Source organism: Brachionichthys hirsutus, unplaced genomic scaffold (assembly GCF_040956055.1).
Source record: "Brachionichthys hirsutus isolate HB-005 unplaced genomic scaffold, CSIRO-AGI_Bhir_v1 contig_976, whole genome shotgun sequence".
Lineage (NCBI taxonomy): Eukaryota > Metazoa > Chordata > Actinopteri > Lophiiformes > Brachionichthyidae > Brachionichthys > Brachionichthys hirsutus.
The window spans coordinates 937,482-950,131 of NW_027180316.1; the positions used below are offsets into that span (position 1 = coordinate 937,482).

Below are 12,650 nucleotides of genomic sequence, written 5' to 3' on the forward strand. Positions count from 1 at the left end.
TCCTGAGGTGACACTCTGACTCAGCTGAACCGGTCCATATGTCACTCACAGGGTTTCCCCGTCATCAGCATTACGTTTGGCTTGTCTGCTAAATGTCGCTACACTAGCACCGCCTCAGTGGGTGTGTGCGTCTGCATCCTCGGGTGAACTGAAAGCACATTTTCAAGGAGAAATGCTTGAGCTACATTTCTTGAGTAAAGCGAGGATGAACATATTTGATTTATGAATGAATCAACCGAGTTTGAGAAAGTCGAAGCGAGTTGCTGAGGACAAAAATGCAAAAAAACAAATCTGACTGCTGTGACTGTATCAAAGGACATCTGTTTGGTTAATAGCAGCACTTTCAGGCACAAGTTCCCAATCAGTGTAATTAGGGATGGGATGGAGCATCTGTATCACCTTAGGTGGGCTTTCAGACCCAGGGTACTCTCGCTGATCCAGTTTGTTCCAGCGCTGCATCAGTTTGATAACGATAGGTCTGCTGAAGTCCACCAGCTGGAAACCAGTAACATTGGCCCCGCCGTGCATGAACCTCTCCAGAGAAATGTCCTTAAACCCCTGAGGAGGACAGAGAAAGAAAGAAGGAAAGATAAGAATGCAAGCACAGAATATAAGAATATCGCAAACCGGCTGAAGCAGAATGGAAGCCAAGTAGAAAACCGCTTCAATAAAATATGTGCACTTTTGCAGAAATTATACTCCATACTACGCCGACACTTTACAAGATTATTCAAAACCAAAAATGTAATATGGAGTGGCCGCCACATTTGTAAGTGTGACTTCACACAGAGTGACACTTCAGCAGTGAAGCGGCGGCGGAGAGGGATCCATTTGGGAATGGGCCACAGAGTGAGATAGGGAGCAATGTTGAGGTTATCCTGGGTTGATGGATAGTAATTGCTAAAAGCCCCGACCGCCTATCTAGCCTGACCTGGGTGCGCCGACCCCTTTTTGTCACTGTCCCAGAGAGAAATGCAAGGGGATACGCAATTTAGGGATGACATTTTAAAACATGCTTCATTTACTGAGTTGCGGTGGATACCTGTAGCACTAATTTGTTGAGTTGGAACAAATCAGAATGTGCTAATTCTAAAGTACAAGAAGAAAACGGCACCATATATAGTCTGAAAATGACAGGCTTGTTCTGTTTCTGCTTATGATAACTAAAGAAAAATACAGCAATGTTTGGACGGCCACAAATTCATTGTAAAAAAGAAGTGAAAACCACAACAATGTCATGAAGTCAGATTAAAAACCGTGTCTTTACGATTTCAGTTGATGGATATAACCTTCCGTCTGGTTTTCTTCACACCTTCTCAGCTGTGGGAATTTATAGTAAAAAGTCCAGATTCAGTGACCTGCATTGCCTCATACTATATGGACTCCTGATTGTCTGACTCTGTTATCTGTAAGCCGCATTTCATGCCAATATCACAGAACAAACTGATAATAAAACCATAATGATATCTCTGCAATCTGTTGAAACTTCTTACCAGGTTTGCTATGATGTAATGGTATCCTTTTACATGTTTCCCCACACTGACAGCCTGGAAACAAAGGGGAGAAGAAATATCATCATGCCATTGCTGACAGTGAAAACAATGGGGCAGACCAGGAGACATGCAGGATTCCCTCATAATAATAGGAGAATGTAATGGAAGCAGAGCAACAGAGGCTTCCTGTCTGGAGCCGTCTCACACCAGCCAGCAGTGGCTGCGGTCATACGCTTAAATAAAGTAGAAAGCACGAGGACCCTGTGAGGACTTCACTTGTTCTCTGTGGTGGGTTGGCACAGATTCCGCAGCAAGTTAAAAATCCCTGGATGTTTGACAGATGATTTAATTCTATGAATAAATGAAGTGCAGGGCAGCCCTTTGGGTGCAGTGGGTATCCCTCCCAACCTCTCAGCCAAAGCCTGATGAAGATCCAGTTAATTAAGGAGACCAAAAGCACATAACCTGGTGTGTGATGTCAAAAAAATAAATACTTTGCTCCAGCAGCATCAATCAACATCCACCCCATTTTACAATACATTCTGCCAGTGAACGTCTGTGTGGCTGCACGAGAAAGCGTGGCTGACGGCGTGGCAAGGAACTGAAGTCAGAATCAAAATCAGAATCAGAAAACGTTATTATCCCCGTGAGGGCGATGCGCCAGAGGGCGTCTGGACATTTATTGTCGGTTTTATGCAACAAGAGGTGAAAAATGGCATGAGGCTTTCTGACAAACAGGGAACGAGCAGCATCATATCAACATGGTTTATGCAGCAACTAATTCATTTACACATTTTCTTTCTGTGTCTCTCATCCACATCCACAGCGACGCCACTGATGAACACACATATTCACACAAACACACACAGATCGCAGCTGGCAGGAGCAGCCAAACAGAGAAGTCTCTGTCAGAGCAGGGCTGCCTGCCAATGGCGGCACTGCAGAGCTCACTGTTATGGGAATGTGTGTGTGTGTGTGCCTGCATGCATTAGTACACACTTGTTTGTGTGTGTTTCTGTCTAGATGTTCAGAAATCACAGAAGCCAATTAAGAAATTGTGAGTCTGCCTGTCTTTCCGGAACACTGCTACTGGTGTGTGTTTGTGTGTGTGTAGCTCTATGAGTATTTAATAGCCATGATGTGTGTGTGGCATGTATCTTATACATCATGTGTGTATGAGTGTGTGTTTAGTTGTGTCATGTTTGTCAGATGTGCAGAAAGAGGATCAGATATGATGACAGGAGGCAGAACCAAAGGGATGTTACGCTGAAACCTGAGTCAAAGGGCACGGACGCACACACACACACACACACACACACACACGCGTGCGTGCGTGCTGCCACCTGTCAGAGCTCAGACATCAAGCAGGACAGAAAATGTAATGAGCATAGACATGCATTGGGTGGCGTGGTGTGTGTGTGTGTGTGTGTGTGTGTGTGTGTGTGTGTGTGCCTATGCAGTGTTCGCTGCAATCACACGCTGATGTCGCTGCTGGGGCATTCACATTTTTCCCTCTGCGTCATGAACTCCAGGGAAAACTCAAATCTTGTTTTCGCTGCAGATGTCAGAAAGCATAAGTGGCATCGCAACAACTGGCTGAGTGGAGCAGACAGCGAGCAGACAGACACCAGTGACACAACGCACAAACACGGGACGCTATAAGGGTAACGCAACCCTTACTTTACTTTACGCTTGTTCTGGCAGTGATGCGTCAGTGTGGTTGCTGAGTCTCATTTTTGGGAGCAGGATTTTGGGAGCAGGATGTCTATATCATGCAGTGTCCTTTATGCATAATCCTGTACCTTTATTAGCAATTTCATTTTTCGTGTAGAACTTGTGCGATATTAAGTTAACGAAGATGGCTTTAAATACCTGACTGCTCTTTTAACCACTCCCTTAAGGAACATTGAGAATTCCAGTATCCTGTGACCTTCACGAAGAAACTCTTTCTTAAGCGAATGATTGTAATAATACCTGCTCCAGGATGCTCTGGAGTCTCTCAGGCTCCAGGTCAATGACATATTTTCTCTCCTGACGTCGGTCCAGGTCTTCCAGCAGCCGGCGGTACGCTGCCTCATTGAAGCTCTCCACACAGATGGCACTGACCTGAAGCACGCATGTATTCAGAAGATGCATTTATGCTCTTAGAAACACAAACAACATGCAGTAATAAAGCAGAAATGCAAACCATAGAGATGTTCACAATCATGTTTGAAGTATCAACAAAAAAAAATCACTTAAAGAATGTGTGTGCACAGTTTTTGGCCTGTTTCTGGAAGCGGGTGTGTTTGCATGTCCTCACCTGCCAGCCATTCTGCCCGGCTCTCTCCATAATGGCTTGCAGTATTGCATAACCTAAAAGACAGAGAAAGGGGGGACTAATTAAGGCTGCACCACATAGAATCCATACCTGGTGTATTTTTTTGGTAATCTTTGCCGGGAAACATTTAAACCTGTTGATTTTTTTACATTTGATCTAAAGCAGGATGTGTTGGCATAAATTGCATTTGTCAGCAGAGGGGACAACTCCAGCGGCAAAGAGACAATCAGGACAAAGAGAGAAACAAATTTTAGTCAGCTACGACTATTTACAGTCTACAAAAAAAACCCTACATTAAAATAACTTATTCCAGGATTTCTTGGCCCTTACAATCATCTTGCATGGATGGGTAATTTCACTAGTATTGAGCCATTTCCTGCTGAAATCAGTGCTTCATTCTTGTATATTTTACAGTGCACTGCGCCGATCAATTTTATACCACAGAACAATAAACAGTCATTTTCTACAACAGAATGAAAGACAATTTTGAACAGGCTAAGTGCGCTTCTCGGCATGACATGAGATTAAAGATGATATGATGCAATGAGCAGCAGGTGTTAAAGAGACACAATTTGTTATTATACTAATGATATATAAAACTAGTGAATGTATTTCTATAACATTGGTCGCTGTAATCGCTGTCGAACCTCTGAAGACATTACGAGACTTCTCAAACAAAGAAAGAAAAATGGGTAAATGGTGTCAATCACTACCTGTTTGTTTGGGGGGATTTTTTGCTTTCAGAGAAACAGCTATTTACTGCTTGAGTTGAAACAAAATGCACATTTGATGCCTCAGTAATCACAGTGTGTACGTATGGGAAATGTGTATCATGGTGATTTATGGCTCTGAGAGGTGGAGTTAGTTGCATCCGGAGGCACTGCGGTGCTTTCGCCTGCTGCAAGTGAGTGTCTGCAACTAAAATCAGTGTGCTCATGTTGATTATGTGTGTCACATTACCTTGCATTAATATGATGTAACACACAGTTGCGTACACATTCATGTATTGTTTAAGAATCTGTGTCTTGGTACACGTATGAATTTGTCTTTTTGTGCAGATTTGCAGGGATACGGATGTGTGTGTGTGTGTGTGTGTGTGATGTAGAGCAGAGCATGGAACATAAAACAGATCACAGTGCTGCTTCCCATTTTCCAGCACATTACCAGAAGCAGGGCCTGATGGTAGCCTATAATGAAGGGCCCTGACTTGGCCTAGTCATGGGTGAGCACAGCCCAAACTCCACACATCCATCCTCCGCTCCATTTCTCCCCCCTTTCCTCCTTTCACCCTCTGTTATATGTTACTGGATATCCCCAGAGGTTTGTGAACCTGTCTGTCCCATTACTCCTACTCTCTGATCTCCACCGCCTCCCATCTACTTCCACTGTCTCTTTCCTCCCTCCCGCGCCACCTTGTTTTCTCCTCCTCCCTTTTCTTTCACTTGCCTTTCCTGCTTCCTCTCTTATCAGCTGCTACAGCAGCTCGACTCACCTCACCTGTCTCTGCTAATGCCCCTCTTCCCTCCTCTTTCACCCCCCTGGGTACCAACTCAGACATCCTGGACCAGGAGGAAGCTGGAAGGTGCAGACATATTACACACAACTACACACATACACACATCACCGAGCGCACTAATTCCCTACATGCCACTTTACCGAGGTCTGGGGACTGTGCGTCACGTTTGACCTGTGTGTTTCTTTCCCTGTGGCAGGAAATTAGTCTGCATGTGGGTTCGGGTTAGTTGTGCCGAATGCTGCAAGAGTCGATGCCAAACCTGGCTTGTGCCTGGAAAGTACTTTCCTCTTGTTTCCAAGAAGTATGTTTTCACGAGGAGCGTGCAGGTAAGAAAGCACAGCTAAATATGGGAGCTAAATTAATGCCAAATAATCTCAGCAAAATGCACTTTGAACAGCATCATTGTGACTTGATGATGTTTAAATATTGTTCTCAGTGTGCCATGTCGAGCTGAACTCAAACCAACCGGTAATTTGACGCGTTTGGAATGAGGGTAATTTGGAAAGCTGTTTTAATTTTCCATAACTTTTTTAATTTCGGCTCTGACAAAGAAGACTGCACATTTACCCAGTCAGCTCTTGTTATCACCGGAGAACACATGCATCTCTGGCAATGTGCCACCGGGGCACAATGCTGCTGCAGTCACTGCTATTTGTTTATTTGTCATTTGTTTATTTATAAGGAGCAACTTCAAAAAACAAACACGTTTTCTCTGCAACCCGGTTCAATTTTAATGCCGCGAACACCGAGTCAGCTCACAAAATATTTCAAGATTAGTTGCTGTTCCTGTTCACACAGAATCTAAAGGAAATGTGTTTTTTATTTAATGTCTAAGCTTAAATAAAGGATTCAATAAAATATATTACATATAAATTTACCCCAAATCCCTCACTGACCTTGGACTAAAACCATCAAGGACGGAAAAAGAAGTTGTTCTGCAACACTGAGTTGAAAAATATTTTAACCCACTATATGATTCATTCCATCACTCAGGACTAATGAGGCCTGTTGCATTTTTTATGTTGCGTTATTCCTCACTGTGCATTCACCTCTGTCAGTGTCGTAGAGGAAGACAAATCGGCTCCAGTCGTAGTGGTCCAGCAGCGACAGCAAAGCCCCTCTGATGGACGGCCGGAGCTGCAGGGTGAACTGGGCCTCTCCTTCGGTGGGAAAGCTGGGTGTCACCAGGCTGATGTGCAGGGCCCCACAGAACGACGTCAGCGTGTTCACCGAGCGCTTGTCGTAGAGGCCAAAAATGGCAAAGACCCCTCGCGAATACTGAGAACAGACTGAAAAGAGGAGAGAGAGAGAAAGAGAAGAAGGTGGGACGTTACTAAACACTGTTCATGAGAGTGTTGCAAGGATTTGACAAAATGAGAAAGGAGGAAAAAAGAAGAATGAAGTTCAAGCTGCAGTATCTGGCTACGCATGCCAAACATTTTAATGAGCCACAACTTCCTCTCTAAACAACCTCTCTCTTCTAATTAAAGCCAAAATGCATGCTCCTGCCTCTGCATGGAATTCAAGTCAAAAGCAGCTGCGATACAGTAGATATAATGTATATTAGGAATATACAGCATATATACTGTATATTAGGCTAGAGGCAAATAGAATCATGCGGCATGAATGTCCACATTTACATTTGCACTGATGGGAAAAACTGACCGACAAGGCAAGCAATTTCCAAAACCTCTGGACTAAAAATAAAACCATTTTCCAAAATTAGAATCCCCATTATAGCAGTTGTTAAGGAAATGACATTCAAATAATCTCATCTTCTTGGAGCATCCATTTACACACATGCACACGCACACATCCACACATACACACACACACACGAAACCCTTGACTGAGCCAGAAGCTCACTTCAGACGTGAAGTCATTTTCCACTACAACATTGCAACGCAGTCTTCAAAACGCCCTGAAGCTTTCAAGCATGGCAGAGAGGAGAGTGAAAAGCACTGACGTCCGCCGCTATCACGCTTTCACAAAACTCTCTCCTCCGCTTCAGTGTGTTGTTCCTTCAATCCGGCTCTGCAAATGTGTGTTTTAACATTAATGGCCAAAAAAAGCTCTTGGGCGTGTGAATCGGAGAGCGCAGTTCAACATTTGTCTCCCTCTCTAAGGATTTGGCAAAGTGGGTGTTTTTACTTTTGAATATTTATCTTTGTTTGCCCCTTTTTCTCTTTCACATCTTCTTTCATCCTTTCCTTTCCCTCTCAAACCCCATTCTTCCTTTCAGCTCGAATCTTGCAGGCTGCCGGGTTTTGAGCTCAAGCTCCATCCTGCGTCATAATTCACTCTCCATCCTGTAGTACGTCACACTGAGGTAAACTGTAAGGCCGGGGGAGGGATTGCAGACTTTGCTTTTGGCAACAATTCTCTAACTTACTCTTTCTTTCCCCTCCTGTCTTGATCAACTTGTGCATCACTTCGCCCCAAACCGTTACCTCCATCCTCTGATTCCAAGGTGAACGCATCCTTCCTCTTCCTTTTAGCTTTCCTTCTTCTCTCCTCTCTTTCCTCTATGACTTTCTGTTCCTCCTCCTCCTCTTAGGAGAGTAATTCCATTATCAGCCATAAGCTGCAGTGGGGGTAAACTCCGTTTTGGCTTGTGACAATTAAACAAAGCCGTGACCCCTGCATCCGGATGGAGATAAAGTAAGGATTTACTCTCCGATTGTCACAGGAGCTCAGCGTATTTAAGTCAGAGAAATAGCGTAGTAGCACACGTAGCATGCGTCATTCAGCTGCAGCTGAGTCATGGTGTCCTCAAAGTCAACCTGCTAGCATCTACTGTACTGAGACATTTCTTTGGAGGTAGTTGCAGGTTTTTTGGTCTTTCAGCACACAAATCATGATGCAAGATGGATATAAAGATGAGACTGTATATGATAAACTATGTTTCACCAATACATCTGCACCCAGGATGCACAACACAAAATTCTATTTCGTTGTAACTGATTGCTCACAAGATACGCGCAATTGTTCGGAAGAAAAAAGATAAAGGACGAGGACTGAAGCAGGAGGCAAAGGCGGCATGGTGGACGGGTGCATATATTCATATCGAGACACAGAGCACATGTACGAGGCTGTTCTGATAGCCTGACCACAAAACAGAAGCAACACACAATTCATGAAAAATGCCATTCCCTCGCTTTCTCAGATCCAAGCAAGCCTGGAAAAACAAAAAGAAGGACCTGCACATGCTCTCATGCACTCTGGATTTAATGGATGTTAAAAAAAGCTACCTAAAACTAGAATAGATGCATCTTATGATTTTCACAATTTGCAACCTTATTTTTCACCAACAAAATAACACTTAGTAATTTCCTCCCAATGCCTCCCTTTCTGATGTTACCCCCGACGGGGCTGTTCCTCTGCAGACCCCATCCGCCACCGCCATCTCATCGCTGCCGCAAGGATGGAATGTGCCAGACAGTGGCGTCACCGTAATAAAATGTGTGCTAAGCTTGCTTCATAAAGCTTTAATGAGGGGACAGAACCAGCGGCATGGTGCATCATCGCTACAGTTAAAGCATTGGACATGATAGATCTCCTGAGACTTGCTCCACCACCTGTTGCCTCGCCTCGCTTCTTCTCCTCCTCACATCTCCACGTTTGATTTTTTTTGTTTTACAGTTTCCTGTCTTTCAGTGCCTCGAAACTCCATCTCTCTATTTCTTTCTCTTTGTGGAAACCTCACCAAACCTCTCTTTAGAATGATAACCATCTCAGCTCAGCTGGTTTGTATTTCAAATGATAACATGAACAGATGCTAACAGATGCACCTGCTACCAACGTCGCCGACTGCAGTCTGACATAAAGCGTGACACAAACAGACAGTCAACAACAGAGTGCAAATGATGAACACAAAAAAAACCAATAAACCACCATCTTTTGCTGCACATGTTCCGCCTGACTTTTTGTCGTTCTGCTGCAGAATGTGAATATCAGGCCTCTAGCTGCATTTCTCCAGACATCCACAGAAACACTGCAAAAATACTGCGAGCTCTCATTACCTGCAGGTTAAAGCCAAGATGAAGGGGGAAAAAAGAGGCCCACAAACTAGTTTAAAAGTCATCCTGTCATTGCCTGCAGTCTAGCGTGATGCCTGCAGAGCGAAGGGAAGTAAATCCCCATTATAAGATTTAATGATCTATATAATTAGACAGTCCACCCAGTGTCTTACACATGTATTTTACTTTTAAGCCATTTTCAATCTAATTCTCAAGAGAGGTAAGTTCCTGCTTCTAGAGAAAAGGAAATAGCAGCGCATCCTGCAGCAAGGAGTTGCTACAAAGCCTGAAGGCCGACACAATTAGTCCACGGTGTCGAATAAATTAACACTCGAGATGAGGAAGTACAACGGGAGAGGATAACTGTGAAGGGCGGGCCTACAATTAGAGAACGCTAAAGACAAGGAAGTGAGTCCATTTGAACCGGTGCCGGTTGTTCTGCTTCAGTGTAGCTGATCAATGTGTGTACAACAATAACATGGTAATGATGCCATGGAAGCCACAAAGGAAATATTCGTAACCATTAGCACATCTATACTGTATGTAAATGGAGATGATGCTGCTAAAGGCCGCTACATTTTCCTTGTAATTGGTTTTCTTCATCTTACAAAGGCAGCTAACAAAGACAGGCGATGAATCCCACTTTTCTAGATGGCCAAGTACAGTAACGTTGAAATATCCATCATTCTCCAAACCAGAGCCCTAATGCTAACGCCGTGTGGAACAGAAACTGCTGACTCACACAGCGAGCGACATTGATTCCTACAATGCCTGGCGATCGTTAGATTAAGTTTAGCTTTCAACAAAACAAAAAAACACAACATAAAGCTTTATCCTCCACACTGCAAATGTAACAAGACAGCAGGAGAAGCAGTCGCTCCGCCATCTGCTTAACCTCGTCGAAAATATATGCAAACACAAACAGAATTGCTGAAGGACAAGTTTCTGCATGTCCAAAAAACTTAGATTAAATGTAAAGCAGAGTTTTCATTCACTTGTAGAGAACAAATGTAATGCACTGATCCCTGGCTGGTAGTGAAGGTCAATACGGTGCTATTAAATACAAATCACAGAAAGGGTTGCATATTGTTCAGTCCTGCCGACTACATATTAATATTAATTTATTTTCCCAATGACTTTGTGCTGAGAACGATAATTATGTTCTGACCGAGTGCAGAACATCAGAGAGGTTAAGTTGAGCCACGCTCTCGGTTAGATTTGATTTGAATAAACACATGGTGTCTTGTGCTCTTAGACCTTTTCCTGTAAGAAGCAAAGAGCTTGAGATCTCCAAGTTCTTAATCAAGTACTGCAATGGCCTTCATAACAAATATTAAATAAGGCTTTTTAAGCATTGCATTTTAAGAGCAAATAATACTAAACAAAACCAAAAAAAGTTACCCTTCCTACTTCTGCAACCCTCCCACTTTCAATTAATACACTTTGCAGCCCCATTTTACAGACACATTTTGTTTTGAAGGGAATTATTCAATAAAGGAAACTCTACATACTTTTAACTGCAGTAGTATTTTTTTATGACATTTGAGGAAATCTGTGCATGTTGAAGATTTAATGAAGAGGATTGTGGAGATTTTATTCCGTGGTGATTTCAAAGCCAAAGCGCTCACTCGGAGGATGGGAAGTGCATGCTGGGAAACACTTGATATTTTCTTTAGTAATATCGGCTCTCAGCTCTTCAAAGCAGCGGCTGTAAAGACGGACTAAAGGCAGGAAACAGAACATGGCTCATAGAATTCATGTACAACAAAAACACCCGATAATGGTTTACCACACTAACATTGTTTAATCATTTTAGATATTTGTGTTTGGGCTGTGTTTACTTTAAAAGATGCTGATATACAGTAAAAGTTATTTTAGTGCTGCCTTTATCCTAACAGCAGGACTGTGCCTCCTGTTAAAGAGGAGCATTACAAAGACTGGACACAGAATGAAATCTAGAAATCTATATCAACTCTGGCAAGGAGCACAGCCACTCCATAGATTTCATATTTGTTCTTTGACTTTGCAGCAAAGATTACGGAAAAAAGGGGCAACTACTTAGAAAAAGAACAGGAAAACTCACAGGCAACTGAGAGGTTAGTAGGAAATACAGTATACAAAGTTATTGCTTGTAAGATATTATGATCAGTATACCATTCATTCAGCAACTTCATTACTTCCTATATTTTCTTATCCTAAATACAGACTTGTCATTTTTAATCGAGACAACAACCCCTCATTTAACAATTGAAAAGCTTGCGGATCAATATTCTTTGAAAATATGTCAAAGAACAAAGAACAAAAAACAGGACCGCTTTTGAATGAGTGAATTTAAGACTCAATTCATTTATTGATTCCTTCCCAGACAATTATTCTGTCAATAACTTATAACAAATAATGATGTCATATATCCGCCATATTAAAATAAATGTATTTGACATGCAACACGTTCAATTGCTGAGATATTACTATTGACGTTGGGCCTCAATTGTGTTCATCAGCAGCGTGGTGGAGGCCAGATCAAAGTTGTAGATCGATGATCAATGATATCATGGGGGAGTCCTGCACTTAATAGTTTTCATATCTGATTTCGCCCAAGATAACCAAGGTGAAATAGCTTCATAAATGGGGCAGCGGTTATTATTCTGGAGTGATGGTTTATCGTGCGGTGGAGTGTATAGAAGTGTGTGTATGTGTGCTTTGCTGGGCTGGTGAATAAGACCATTCATCCCTCTGTCTGCCTCCGTTTGTTATCTGCCATCCCTCTTCTACAAAACCGCCTCAAGTAGAAAGGAAAAGCAAAAGCAAAGAGCACGCTGGAGAGGAAGACAGTGGTTCCCAAACCCACAAGGAGGCTCTCTGACAGTGACAAGCGAGGGTGATGCTGCCAAGCATAGACGGGAGAGGTAGGAAACAGAAAGCAGAAGACGTAGGCTGAAGGTGAAGATGAGAGAAGAATGTGAGGACATGCTTTCATAGCTCTGTGTGTGTGTGTGTGTGTGTGTATTGACACCTTCTCACACACAACGGTCTGGAAGGCCATTCAGAATTCATCTTTCTTTCTTACGTGCTGTTTCGACTCCTGTTGCTTTATTGGAACACGGATCCTAAATGTGGGGTCAGAGGTCAGGGCCACCAGGAGAATAAGCCCCTGGCTGAATCTACTGTTTTCCACCGTCAGTCCTTTATCTCATTTGATTACATCTTTCTTTCTGCATGTCTGCGCCTGTTTGTCCCACCCCGACTGCTCCTTCAGGCTCCGTCCCTCCGGCTGCATGAGTCAAGATTTTTAAGAAGACTGC

General features: G+C 43.1%; 1 protein-coding gene across 1 annotated transcript in view; it reads right to left on the bottom strand.

Moving 5' to 3' along the window:
* LOC137912514 (glutamate receptor 4-like) overlaps positions 1–12,650 on the bottom strand; it is a 71,513-nt gene that overhangs the window by 35,779 nt on the left and 23,084 nt on the right. The window contains exons 3-7 of the mRNA XM_068756665.1: positions 6,379–6,618; positions 3,796–3,848; positions 3,468–3,599; positions 1,494–1,547; positions 400–558 (exon numbers count right to left, since the gene is read on the bottom strand). Coding sequence (XP_068612766.1) covers positions 400–558; positions 1,494–1,547; positions 3,468–3,599; positions 3,796–3,848; positions 6,379–6,618 — 638 coding nt within the window. The remainder of the gene's footprint in view (positions 1–399; positions 559–1,493; positions 1,548–3,467; positions 3,600–3,795; positions 3,849–6,378; positions 6,619–12,650) is intronic.